The following is a 13106-nucleotide window of genomic DNA, read 5'->3' as shown; positions in this document are numbered from 1 at the left end:
AGAAGGCTCTGGAGAAGTCCTGAGGGGGCTGGGCAAGGGCTGGGCCTGGAGAAAAGGAGGCTCAGGAGGGATCTTTTCACCCCACACCTCCCTGACGGGAGAGTGGGGCCGGGCTCTGCTCCCCGGGAACACCGGGACAAGGACAGTGGGGGGGTCCCGGGGGTCTCCTCCCCGCTCCGCACTCCCCCGGTCACCGGCCCGCACTGCGCATGCGCGCCCAGAAGCTGCTGGAAGGGCAGCGGGCGGGGGCGCGCGCGGGGCGGGGGCGCGCGCCGGGGGGGGCCGCGCACGCGCGGTGGTGGCGGCGGGAGGAGGCGGCGCGCGCGGGGCGCGGGGATTTTGCTGCGTCACCACGGGCCGAGCGCGCGCGGGGCATTGTGGGAGCGAGGCCGCGCCGAGCCCCGAGCCCGCCCGGAGCCACCGGAGCCGCCGCCGGAGCCCCCGGAGCCCTCCCGGCACCGCCCGACCGCCGCCGCGCCGCCCGCAGAGCCCGCGACACCGCCCGGAGCCCGACCCGCACCGCGCAGGAGCGCCCGCCACAGCCGTCGCAATCCGCCATGTGAGGCCCGGGGGTGGGAGCGGCGCGGGAAGGCCCCGCCAGGCCCCGCCGGGCCGCGGGCGCTACCGCGGGAGCCGCCCCGGCGCCGCCGAGCGCGGGCTCCCGCCGCGTGCTGACCTTGGGCGGCCCCGCCACCGCGCCGGTGGGTCTTGTCCCGGTTATCGGTTGGGCCCGGCCCCGGTTACCGGGTGAGGGCGGAGCGCCCCGGCTCGGCCGCCGGCCCCGGTTCCCGGCTCGGCCCCGGCGTTCCGCGGTGCGGGCGGGATCTCCCATCCCCGCTCTGGGCTGTGTGGAATGAATGGGGCCGCGCGGGTGGCGGGGGGTGTTCGGGGGGTGTTGCGCGTTTCCCGGTGGCTCGGTGGCCACCGGCACTCGCCGAACGGTGGCGGCCGAAACCGCGGAAAACTCCCGGTAAGTAACGCGTGGAACCATCCAGAGCGTGCAGGCGAGCGAATCTGTTTGTAAACTTCCAATTTTCCACGTAAAATCCATCCCTGGGTTTTGCGCTGTCCCTGAGCGTGTCCAAGGCCAGGCTGGACAGGGCTTGGAACAGCCCGGTGTGGGACGGGATGGGCTTTCAGGTCCTTCCCAAGCCGAACCGTTCCAGAATTCCCTGAAATTCGAGGAGCGAAAAGGTCCCTCAGGAGGAGGCGGAATCGCATGGAAACCCCCGGGGCAGCCGTGGTGCTGCTCTGCCCGGTGTGGGTGAGCTGCTGGATCTCCCAGTGTGTCCACGTGCATCCCGAGCGGAATCCCGTGCTCCCGGCTGCTGCACTGCCAGGGAGCCCTAGTTATCCTCCTTCCTCGGAATTCTCCCGGGGCCGCTTCAGCGACCCAAAACCAGCTCATGGCAGAGCTCCGGTCGACGTGAGTGTTCCCTGGCAGAGCTCAGGAAAGAAGAGCCGGAGTTTTCCGTGTGCAGGGTGACACTCAAGAGGGAAAAGTGGCTGGGAAAGAAGAGCTGCAGTGCCCTGGGAGCTGCAGGCAGCATTCCCACATCTCTGGTGGCAGGACAAGGGGAAAGGGCTTCCAACTGCTAGAGAGCAGGGTTAAGTGGGATTTTGGGGGGAAAAATTCCTCCTCAGAGGGTGGTGAGGCACTGGGATGGATTTTCCAGAGGATGCCCCATCCCTGGAGGTGTCCAAGGCCGGGTTGGACAGGGTTTGGAGTAGCCTGGGGTAGTTGGAGGTTGCACATGGCGGGGGGGGAGGCTGAATGAGCCTCAAGGTCCCTTTCAACCCAAACTATTCCATGATTCTGTGACCTCCACGTGTCTGACTGGAGGGACTGGAGGCAGTAGCACTTCCTGAGGTTTTGTTTTGTCAGGAATTTGGTCTGAGGACAGTGTTATGGGGACCGGTGGTTTTCGGTCCCTTGTCCCCAGCCAGGCTTTTACTTTTGTTCTCAAACCGTAAGCAGTGGAGGTGCTTCATCTTAACATGAGTGAAAGAGAGAGAGTGATCAAGCTGGAGCTTTTTGGTGTAATTTCTGTAGATTTCATCATCCTGAAACTGCAGCGCTGCTGCATCTGTGTAGAATCGTCTAAAATCTAAAATGAGGCTTTTTTTTAATGAAAAAAACACCTTGCCAGGGTTTCTAAATGAAAGGAAAAGTCACTTTGTAAAACAGGTTTTATTGCTGTCTGGGAGGGGAAAATCTGGTTGAGGATCTGACTCCTACAGCGTCCTCGAGCTGGGGGAGCTGTCAGGATCCTTCCAGGAGACAAAGATGGGATTCCATAGGCACAGGATACAGACAGAGAACACGAGAACAGGTCTGGAAACTTCCTCAGAGCCACAGATGGGGAGATTTGAGATTCCACAGGCGAGTTCAGCGTGTCAGAAGCTGCTGCTGCTGTGCCAGAGACCAGGATATATCCAGGGATATCCAGTAGAGCCCCCGTGGATCAGGCAGAGCCTTGAGGGCTCTGCAGTGAAACTGAGCCTCCACATTGCCCATCAGTGCTGCTGGGAAACTTCTAGAACCTGTTCCACAGTGCTGGAATAACGATTGCCATCGGAATGTGGGGACTGGAAGAGCCAGAGGAGCTGTGGGGGTGGCCGTGGCTGCTCAGGAAGTCCCCAAAACACAGGTGGATGGGACAGAGGAAATCCTCACTGGAATGGAGCGCTGGGAACCACCCAGGATGGAGCACGTTTAAATTCCCTTTTTCCAAATCCCATGGGGGTGCTGGATAACCAAAACACCCTTGGCATGAGGCTGAGCTCCCTTGGGATTTGGGTAACAGGTGGTGGGTCAGTGCCTGTGAGAGGAGATTTTCCGTGGGTGTGTGGGAGCACGTGCACGGCTCCCCATGGGCTGCTGCTGTGTGTGGTTGTCTCCTGGGAATCTCCGTGTGGGCAGGAGACAAAAAGCAGCTGCGGCTTCCGCCTCATCCCAACTCTCCGGTGGGTCCTGCGTTACTGGTCGGAACGGGTGAGTCCTGACTGAAGCTCACAGGGAGGTTTCCCTCCTCCCTTTGGGAGGTTGAGATTGGAAAAGCAGATAAAAGGAGGAGAGGCAGCTCCAGCGCATTCCAAGCGCACTTGGGGTGGATTCCCAAGAAAGCAGCACAGGTTTAGGTTCAGAAACGCGAATTATGGCCGAGTAAAACTTAGCTGGGATCTCGCTGCTCTGCAGCTTGGACGTGTGTGTGTGTTGCCTTGAGCTGAGTGGGATTTCTGGAAGTGCTGGGAGTTTTGTTGGTGCCTCAAATCCCCAATCCTGGCGGAGATGCCGAGGTCAGGGCCGGCAGCCGGGACGCGTGCGGCTCCCTGGGAAGGCTGGAGATGTCTCCATTGACATTGAGAACTGGGAAGTGTTAACACCATTCAGCCCCTGCGTCATCCAGGCAGGGACACTGAGATTTCTGTTGGATAATGGGGCTGGAGCGACGTTCCAAGTGCCCCACGCTGGGGGGTTTTGTCTCCCAGCACAGAGGGAACAGAGCAGGGCATTTCTCATCTTCCTTTCCTCTTGAGAGTCTTTCATTCCCCGTTATAAGAGAAAATCTGTGTCCAAGAAGGGTTTAAAAATACCACAGTAAGAAAATTGCTGCTCTGCTGCTGCACTTCACCTGAATAAGGTGATAATTAATATTCCCTGAAATGCTGCTATGGGGAATGAGGGGAAGCATCAGGTTTTCACCCCTGGAAACTGAAGGCTGAATTCAGAATCCACTTGTTTTTATGCTCTTGGAAATTAAATCCTTGGACATTGGTCTCTGCTCAGGTGTTGTGGCACCTACAGGAGGCTGTCCAAGGCATCGTGGCCATTCTGCTGCCTTTCCCTGAGCTGGCACCAGTTTGTCCAGGACTGTGGCACTGGGGGAGCTCAGAGGTGACTGGTTTGGGGTTCAGCTGGAGCTGGGCTGTGCCATGGTTGGGTTCATCCCTACGAAATGTGGATGGGAGCAGTAGGAGCTTTTGGGTGAGTCCCTTTGCTAAATGTGCCGCAGCTCAATGCCAACAATTGATGGTCAGGTGAGTCAAAATCTTGATGTGGAAGTTTAGCAAAAGATTCCTTAATAAAAGACACCAACAATTAATTGATGATCAGGTGAGTCAAGATCCTGATGTGGAAGTTTAGTGAAGGGCACCTTAATAAATGGTCTGAAAGGTTATTTTTTGGTCAGATACTGGCTGAGAGAGCAGCACCAAGGGCCTCACCTTGGTGAGCTGGCAGCTGCTGTCACAGGCTGTGTCATATCAGCTTCCCTGGTTTAGATCCTTGTCCAGCTCAGAGCCTTCCACCTCATCCCACTGCACATCTCTGCAGGGGCATCAGCTGGGAAAAATTGCTCCCTGTGAGGCTGGGGAGGCACAGGAATGGCAGATAAAGGGGGTTAAAGAGGAGATTAAGATGGGCTGTTGGGATGAAATACCTCCCTGCGAGGCTGGTGAAGCCCTGGAATGGATTTCCCAGAGGATTCCCCGTCCCTGGACGTGTCCAAGGCCAGATTGGAACAACCTGGGCTAGTGAAAGGTGTCCCTGCCGCGGCAGGGGGTGGCACTGGCTAAACTTTAAGGTGCCTCCCGACCATTCCACGATTCCCTGAGCTCGGGAAGACAAACGAGCGTGAGGAGCAGCCATGGCCTCTGTGCCTTAGCAACAGCCCTGCCGGGAGACTGTTTGGTTCTCCTGGAATGCAGGCCCTGGGCTCGGCCTCAGTTGCCAGGGGAGGACTGGAAGGGGGGAGGAGGTGTCCGAGCCCAGCCAGGTCGTTTTCCCCGCTCCACAGAGCACAGAGAGTTGCAGGTGAGTTCTCAGGGTGGAACTGCAAACACAGGAGTTGGTCCAGAGCTCTGTGGCTTTCCCAGCTCCCCTGGACACGCTGTTGCTTTTTGGGATGGTTGTGCAGAGGCAGAATTCCATGGGAGTCCCAGTGTGAGTGTTTGGGAGCTTGTAAAGAGGCTGGAGCAGAGATTCTCCAACCTGTGCTGGCTTAATTGGGTTACTTTGGGTTTTAACTCTTTGCATGACAAAAGCCACTCTGAAGTCTGCCCATGCAGCTGTTGGAGGTGGTGGAGCTGCTGCCACAGTCTGTAGTAGCTCATCTTGAAGTTTATCAGAATTTTGATCGGCTGAAACGTTTATTTCAGTCTCAGATTTCAGTGGCTCCTCCCAGGAACTTTCTGGGGGCGTCACACACCAAATGCATCATTTCTTTTTATTCCTGCTCTCTCCTTTCATCTTAAATCACCTTTCAAGAACGACAGGAAGCTCAAAATGCAGGTTTTAAGCGCAGAAAGAAGTGTTTTTTGGTTGGATTTCTTGATGCAAATCAATGCCCTTGTGTCCCTGCTGTGCCCACAGGCAGCCTGCCTCTGCAAAGTGGTACGACCGGAGGGACTACGTCTTCATCGAGTTCTGTGTTGAAGACAGCAAAGACGTAAATGTAAATTTTGAAAAGTCCAAACTCACGTTCAGGTGAGTAATTCAGGCCTAAGGAGGGCTGAGGAGAAGCAGATTTTTTTCTACAAGATGTTTGCAGGTTAAATACGGATTTCTTTTTCTCTTGCAGCTGTCTTGGAGGAGGCGATAATTTTAAACATTTAAATGAAATCGATCTTTTTAATAATATCGATCCAAATGTGAGTATCCTGACTCTTCTGAGTTCTTGATGCTGGGGAAGGGCTGGCACAGGTTGTCCAGAGAAATTGCAGATATTCCATCCCTGGAAGTGTTCAAGGCCGTGTTGGAGCAACCTGGGCTAGTGGAAGGTGTCCCTGCCCGTGGCAGGGGTTTGGAACTTGGGTTTTAATGTCCTTTCCAACCCAAACCATGGCTCTGTGATCCTAAAAGATACCGTCTGTTCTTTAGGCTGCTCCCTGGGTTTTGGGAAAAATTGTTCCTTAGAACGTAAAAGCTCCAAGTCAGATCCAGGAAAGCTTCTCTGGGTGGTATTTTCCAGAACAAGGAATAAGGGAAGAGGTGAAGATAAAGGAGGGATGTCAGCAGTTCGTGGTGAAGGTCATCCTGATGGTACTAATGGATATTTGGTCTTTTTCAGGAATCAAAGCATAAAAGAACAGACAGATCCATCTTGTGTTGTTTACGAAAAGGAGAGTCTGGTCAGGCATGGCCAAGGTTAACAAAAGAGAGGGCAAAGGTGGGTCTGGACATCTGCTGCCTCCCTGGCTTTTAATTCTGTGAATATTTGGGTCATGTTCAAATTCTGGAGCAGTTTTGGGTCACTTTGCTGCTCTTTATGCCACGGCAGCTCTCGTTAACCTGCCTGTTCTAACTGACAGCCAGTTACTTCCTTGTCCTTAAATAATTCCTTGTCCTTAAGTAACTCCTGGTTTTGGTGCAGCTCAACTGGCTCAGCGTGGACTTCAACAACTGGAAAGATTGGGAAGATGATTCAGATGAAGACATGTCCAATTTCGATCGCTTTTCTGAGGTAGGGAACGACAAATTCCTCAAGTTTTGGGAGTTGCCAGGCGATGAATCTGCGGCTTTTTTGCACCATCACTTTGTAATTCCTTCTTTGGGACAACTGATGTGTTAAAGCAAGGGGGGCCTGTTGGTTTAGGACAGTTTTGGGTGGAGAGTGGGGTTGGATTCACCCCAAAGTGTGACTGTTCTGTCTCTGAGCAGATGATGAACAACATGGGAGGAGACGACGACGTAGACTTGCCAGAAGTAGATGGGGCAGATGATGTGAGTATGTGGGTGTAGTAAACACCTGCAGGGCTGGCTCACAAGTCCTGCACTCACCCCTCAGCGCTGAAAAAGGTTTAAATAGCCCCAAACCTTGTTTGCACAGGTGATGTCACCTGGGGAGGCTCCTTCCCTCCCCTCTCAGTGGTGCTGAGGGTGCTGGGGACACCAGTTTGGTGTCCGTGTCTCTCTGCAGTGACTGGGGGGTCACTGTGGGTCTGCAGTGAGACCAAACTGAGCTCACTGAGACTTCTGGAACCTCAAAATCCAGATTTGGGAGCAGCAGCTCTTTGCTGATGGGTGGGGTGGCAGAGGAGCTGTCTGCTCCACTTAAAGGTTGTTTGTTCTCCTTTCCAGGACTCACCAGACAGTGATGATGAAAGTAAGTTGTTGTTGTTGTTTTCCCCTCACACACCTGCTGAAGGCTCTGATGCAGCCTCGGGCAGGGCCAGCAGATGTTCATCCTGGCTACCAGCTAAAGCCAGCCCTGGGAGACAAATCTAATCTGGGAAAGCCTCTCCATGCAAGCCCCAAATACCAGTTTGACCTTCCCAGGCAGCTGCAGTCCAGGGAGGCTTTGGCTTTAGGAGCAGCACGTGCTCAGGGTGGCTCTGGCACGGCTTTCCCTTGGGAAGAGCCAGGGGGGAGGGCAGAGGCCCCAAACTGCCCCGTGACCTCCTTGGTTGGAGGCCAGGTCCTCTTGCTCGTGTCCCTTGTGACATAACAGTGCCCTGGGAGCTTTTAAAAACCAACCAAGCAAAAAATAAAACCCACAGACCAAGCCTAAAACCACTAATTCTCTCTTTTCCCTCTAGAAATGCCGGATCTGGAGTAAGGCAAACTGTCGTCTTCAGGGTTTTGGGGAAAGAAGTTCATCACAACATTTCATAATTGAGATAAGAATTCCTGAGTTGATAGCCCTAAAGGGAGATCCTGCATCCTTTAACCCATTTTCAGTCCATTTTAAATGGCTTCACTGATGGTAGGTGTGTCCCATGGCACGGGGCGGTCTTAAAAGCCACGAGAGGCAATAACGTTATGCATGAACCGTTTTCCAGACTTCCAAAAAAACAAAAAAAAAACCAAACCAACCCAATTGAGGTGTAGGCAATCCGTTCAGAGCAGTTGCAATAAAGTTTACAGAGCCTCCTTGCCTCGTAGCAGATGTAATTGTAATGGGAGAACCCTGAATTAACACTGAGTGGTAAAAGAGCATTTTTTTTTCCCCCCTCTCTCCACGGCCTGAAATTGTCCGTTTTTACCGGGAACAAAAACTGTTGTCATTGGCTCCCCAAATTCAGCAGGCGAGGCGCATCCCTCTGTGGTGTCTTCAGGTCTGTTCCACTAAAAGTTTGTATTGAAAAGGAAACTTCAAAAAATTCTCCTCGTTTTGGTGTTCGCCCCCGAGCCCCGAGCGGTGCCGGTGGCCGGAGCCTGCCCCTGGTCCCGTGTGACCCCAAACCTTTCCACCTCCTCGCCCGGGGTGCGAGTGGCTGTACATTGTTGCTTGTCAATCTGTACATTTAGACCAAATCGTATTTGCACTGTGGGTTTGGCAGCAAGTGACAGACCGTGGGGCGCGCGGGCGCCTGCGAACCGGGCTGAAAAACCTCAATTTATGTTCAGAGCAGCTGGGATTTTTTTAATGTCTGCATTCTTTCTAATAAACTGTTGAAGACTCCCTGGCTCTCCTTCGGCCTGGGCCCTGTGCGTTCCTCAGCGCCGTGGGGGCAAAGGGGGGTCACTGGGGTGGGATCCCCTCCCGGGAGGGGTCACTGGGGGGGGATCCTCTCCCTGGAAGGGTCACTGGGGTGGGATCCTCTCCCGGGAGGGGTCACCGGGGTGGGATCCTCTCCCTGGAAGGGTCACTGGGGTGGGATCCTCTCCCGGGAGGGGTCACGGGTGGGATTCCTTCCCCTTGGGGACAAGAGTGGTTAGTGGGGCAGGTTCCCCTCCCTTGGGGGGCAGGAGAGAAATGGTGCGGTGGTCCCCAGTGCCCAGGTGGAGTGGTGGGGTGGGGTTTTGGCCTCCGAGAAACAGCAGGGGCCGGTGCCGCGGGGCCAGCCCGGTACGGGGCGGCCCCCGGGGGCGCTACAGTGACACGGTGTCCGGGCGGAGCGGTGCGGGACAGACAGGGGCCCGGTGAGGGGCGGCGCGGCGGGGTGGTGCTGCGGCGCGGGGTGGAGCAGAAACGCAAACGGAGCAGAGGCGGGCCCGGCCCGGGCCCGGTGCGGCCTCGGCCGCGGTCACAGCGCCCGCCCAAGGACAAGCGCGGGACACGTGCGCCGCCACTTCCGCTGACCTTCGCCCGGGACACGCCCCCTCCCACACCCCGCCCTATCAGACCGCAGCTCGTTTTGATGGATGGCTCCAAAACCCAATCGTGAGGAGACTCAGAGCGGGCGCCGCATCGATGTGACCAATGGGAGCGCGACTTCGCCCGGCGCCTCTCGGCGGTGCAGCCAATGGGTGCGCGGTGCGGCGATGACGCGCGGCTCCGTGGCCCCGCCCCGCGGGGGCCGTGAGGGGCGGGCGGGACGCGGGGCTCAGTCGGCGCCGCCATGTTGGGGCTCGCGGGTCGTTCCGCCGCCGCCGCCGCCGCCGCGGCCCGGCCGCTGCTGCCCCGCGGGGCCGCCCCGGGCCGGGATCTCCTCCCGCTGCTCCTCGGCCGCGGGGCCGCCCCGGCCGTCGCCGTCGGGGCGCGTGAGTGCGGGGCGAGCCGGGGTCACCTTGGGGCCTGCGCGGGCGGTGGACGCGGCTTGCCGGTGGCCAGGCCCCGGTTACCGGGATGGGGTGTGATGTGCCAGGCGGGCAGGGCGAGGGGATGGGCTGCGGCAGAGGAGTAGCGGCCCTGGGGGGTGGGCATGGGGGCACTCATGGGCTGCAGGGACTGCGGTTGTACCGGGGGACGGGGTTCAGGGGGTCCCGGGTGCGCTGAGGGAAGGGGGTTCAGGGGGTCTGCGTGCACCGAGGGGTGCGGGTGTACCCACAGTGGGGTGCAGAGCTCCTGGCTGCACTGAGGAGGGGCCAGGGGGTCCTGAGTGCATCGAGAGAGGGGGTGAGGGGTGCACCGAGCGGGGGGTGGGGATCCAGGGTGCGCTGAGGAAGGGAGTTCAGGGCGTCCTGGGCGCACCGAAGGAGGTTCAGGGGTCTCGGGCACACCCCAAGGCCTGCAGGGGACCCCCTCTCCGCACCCCCAGGGCCCACGGAGCCCGGAGCTGCCCTTCCCCGGCCGACCTTGACTCGTCCCTCTCCCCCCAGGACGGGACTATGCCGCCCATGCAGCCCCTGCCGCCAAGGCCGGCTCCACCACCGGCCGCATCGTGGCCGTCATCGGGGCCGTGGTGGATGTGCAGTTCGACGAGGGGCTGCCCCCCATCCTGAACGCCCTTGAGGTGCAGGGCAGGGAGACGCGGCTGGTGTTGGAGGTGGCTCAGCACCTGGGTGAGCAGCTGGCACGGGGAAGGAGGGGACGGGGAGGGGTCCTCCTGTGATGATGTTTCCAATGACTTTCGTTCTCCTGAGCTTGCTGAAGCCACGGATTTCGATCTGAGGAGGAGGAAAATGGCTGCCCGAGGGCTGTGGCTGCAGGGCTCGATTTTCCTCAGGGCTATTTTATTCCTGCTGCTCCTCTTAGTCCTTCTGCCAGCAGAATGTCCCCTTGGCAAGCGCTGGGGAGGCCACCAGCAGCTGTCCCCAGAGTCAGCCTGAGGACACTGTGGTGACTGCTGTCCTTGGGCCTCGGCAGGAGAGAACACTGTGCGCACCATTGCCATGGATGGTACAGAAGGGCTGGTGAGGGGACAGAAGGTGCTGGACTCCGGTGCTCCCATCCGCATCCCCGTGGGCCCCGAGACCCTGGGCAGGATCATGAATGTCATCGGGGAACCCATCGACGAGAGGGGCCCCATCACGACCAAACAGTGAGTGATGAGGGGCTGGAGGACGCACCAGGTGTGAGCAGGGAGGTGGCTCTGGCTCTCCTGGGTCACAGTGGGGACTGTCCCCTGCCACCCCCAGCCTGGGGGGCTCAGAGCAGCTGCCCACCCCCTTCCTCTCCTCTTCCTGCTCCAGGTTTGCTGCTATCCACGCCGAGGCTCCTGAGTTTGTGGAGATGAGTGTCGAGCAGGAGATCCTGGTGACAGGGATCAAGGTCGTGGATCTGCTGGCTCCCTATGCCAAGGGTGGCAAGATCGGTACGTGACCCCCAGAGCAAGGGTGGCTCTGGGAGGTGGGCACCTGATGGTTCCTCTGGGGAACTTTTCCTTCACTGATGATTCACTCCATGACTTTCGTTCTCCTGAGCTTGCTGAAGCAACGCTTTTTCTGTCTGAGGAGGAAAGAGCTGAAGGGAGACCCTGAGGGCAGCCAGGCTGGCTTGGGGCTGAGCAGGACCCTTATTTCCCCCCCTCCCAGGTTTGTTTGGAGGTGCTGGCGTTGGCAAGACTGTGCTGATCATGGAGCTCATCAACAACGTGGCCAAGGCTCACGGTGGTTACTCAGTGTTCGCCGGCGTGGGCGAAAGGACCCGTGAGGGCAACGACTTGTACCACGAGATGATTGAGTCTGGGGTCATCAACCTGAAAGATGCCACTTCTAAGGTGTGCAGAGACCCTGAGGGGGTTCTGGGTCCCCTGGGAAGGTTCTGGGTCCCTTGATGTAGTGCCAGGCGTGGCAGTGACGCCGTGCTGACCCCAGGGTCCCACCCGCAGGTCGCCCTGGTCTACGGGCAGATGAACGAGCCCCCGGGCGCTCGCGCCAGGGTGGCCCTGACGGGGCTGACGGTGGCCGAGTACTTCAGGGACCAGGAGGGTCAGGACGTGCTGCTCTTCATCGACAACATCTTCCGCTTCACCCAGGCCGGCTCCGAGGTCTGTGCTGGGCACAGGGGTTGCACCTTCCCCCTTGCTGCACAGCCCCTCGTGCTGTGCCCCTCACGCTCTGCCCCTCACAGGTGTCAGCCCTGCTGGGCAGAATCCCCTCGGCCGTGGGCTACCAGCCCACGCTGGCCACTGACATGGGCACCATGCAGGAACGCATCACCACCACACGCAAGGGCTCCATTACCTCGGTGCAGGTGAGGGCAGGACCAACCCCAAGGTCCAGGGGGGCTGTGTCACCTGCCTGGGACCGACTGTCCCCACTCCTGTGTGTCCCCAGGCTATTTACGTGCCGGCCGATGACTTGACTGACCCTGCCCCCGCCACCACCTTTGCCCACTTGGACGCCACCACGGTGTTGTCCCGCGCCATCGCTGAGCTGGGCATCTACCCGGCCGTGGACCCCCTGGACTCCACCTCCCGCATCATGGACCCCAACATCGTGGGGCCCGAGCACTACGACGTGGCTCGGGGTGTGCAGAAGATCCTGCAGGTGAGGGGGCTGGGGCAGCCCCTCCCCGTGGGGTGCTGGGCTGGGGGATCAGCACTGACCACTCAGCCACCCCCTGTGTCCCCCTCCCCAGGACTACAAGTCACTGCAGGACATCATCGCCATCCTGGGCATGGATGAGTTGTCCGAGGAGGACAAACTGACCGTGGCCCGTGCCCGCAAGATCCAGCGGTTCCTGTCCCAGCCCTTCCAGGTGGCCGAGGTCTTCACGGGCCACATGGGCAAGTTGGTGCCACTCAAAGAGACCATCAAGGGCTTCAAGCAGATCCTGGCAGGTGAGGTGGCCCCTGGGGGGCCTGGGGAAGCCCTCTGTGCCTCCCACTCCCCCTGTGACACATTGTGTCCTCCCAGGTGAATACGACCACCTGCCTGAGCAGGCTTTCTACATGGTGGGGCCCATCGAGGAGGCGGTGGCCAAGGCAGAGAAGCTGGCAGAGGAACACGCCTGAGCCCCCCCTGAACACCCCCACCCCCGGCTCCGCTGGGGCCGGACCCCCAGTATTTAACATTTCCAATAAAACATCGGTGAAAACGTTCGCGAGCTTTGTGTGTTGTGACTCCTGTTCTTAGGGGGCTGGAGGGATCCAAGTGCTGTGAGCCCCCAGCCCTGGGGGGACCCCAGGAGAGGGAAGAGCCCCCCTTTGTCCCTTGGGGTCTCCAGGAAGGGGGGAACCCCCTCCTCCTCCTCCCCACAACAGCAGCGTCGCCCTTGGTCTGCAGGGACAGCCCGGGGTGACAGATGCTGGTTGTGTGTCTGCCCAGCCCTGTGTCCGTCTGTCTGTCCCGGTCCCTGTCGTTCTCCCCGCCCCCCCCGCGCAGCTCCAGCTCCACCATTTCGCAGCACAAAGAGCCGCCCCGGCCCGGCCCTGGCAGCTGCCACTTTGTCCCCGGGGTCCCGGGGGGGGCCGCTCCGCCCCGACCTCGCCCAGTGCGGGGCTGGATCCCCCAGAGGGCACCAGGACCACCCCCAACTCCCGACCCCCTCCCCTGC

General features: G+C 59.0%; 2 protein-coding genes and 2 non-coding genes across 6 annotated transcripts; all 4 read left to right on the top strand.

The window, feature by feature from the left end:
• Positions 1–842: 842 nt before the first annotated feature.
• Positions 843–8405, top strand: PTGES3 (prostaglandin E synthase 3). Of its 3 annotated transcripts, none has more exons than XM_088068818.1 (8): positions 843–970; positions 5375–5488; positions 5583–5652; positions 6072–6170; positions 6375–6464; positions 6662–6724; positions 7082–7106; positions 7540–8405. In XM_088068818.1, the coding sequence occupies exons 1-8, from the start codon at positions 858–860 to the stop codon at positions 7557–7559; spliced, it is 594 nt and encodes a 197-aa protein (XP_087924944.1). In that variant the 5' UTR covers positions 843–857; the 3' UTR covers positions 7560–8405. The 3 variants fall into 3 exon arrangements, with proteins under 3 accessions (XP_087924944.1, XP_014116100.2, XP_087924945.1); XM_014260625.2 differs by lacking the exon at positions 843–970 and adding an exon at positions 2268–2995; XM_088068819.1 differs by lacking the exon at positions 843–970 and adding an exon at positions 4917–4945.
• An 880-nt stretch (positions 8406–9285) lies between these two features.
• On the top strand, positions 9286–12651 carry ATP5F1B (ATP synthase F1 subunit beta). Its single transcript, XM_005531962.3, has 10 exons — positions 9286–9427; positions 9986–10168; positions 10473–10647; positions 10799–10920; positions 11141–11325; positions 11437–11595; positions 11679–11801; positions 11885–12097; positions 12189–12390; positions 12467–12651. The coding sequence occupies exons 1-10, from the start codon at positions 9286–9288 to the stop codon at positions 12562–12564; spliced, it is 1602 nt and encodes a 533-aa protein (XP_005532019.1). The 3' UTR covers positions 12565–12651.
• Positions 10209–10282, top strand: LOC148182352 (small nucleolar RNA SNORD59). The gene has a single exon (XR_015774783.1). It is a non-coding gene; the product is annotated as a small nucleolar RNA SNORD59 (small nucleolar RNA).
• On the top strand, positions 10989–11063 carry LOC148182351 (small nucleolar RNA SNORD59). Its single transcript, XR_015774782.1, has one exon. It is a non-coding gene; the product is annotated as a small nucleolar RNA SNORD59 (small nucleolar RNA).
• Positions 12652–13106: the final 455 nt, after the last annotated feature.

The sequence above is a fragment of the Pseudopodoces humilis genome, chromosome 32 (genome assembly GCF_049639895.1).
Source record: "Pseudopodoces humilis isolate 2021_Gansu_Grassland_sample_001 chromosome 32, ASM4963989v1, whole genome shotgun sequence".
Taxonomy (NCBI): Eukaryota; Metazoa; Chordata; class Aves; order Passeriformes; family Paridae; genus Pseudopodoces; species Pseudopodoces humilis.
Note: the sequence above shows the minus strand (reverse complement) of the source record. Positions and strands in the feature narration are given on the sequence as shown.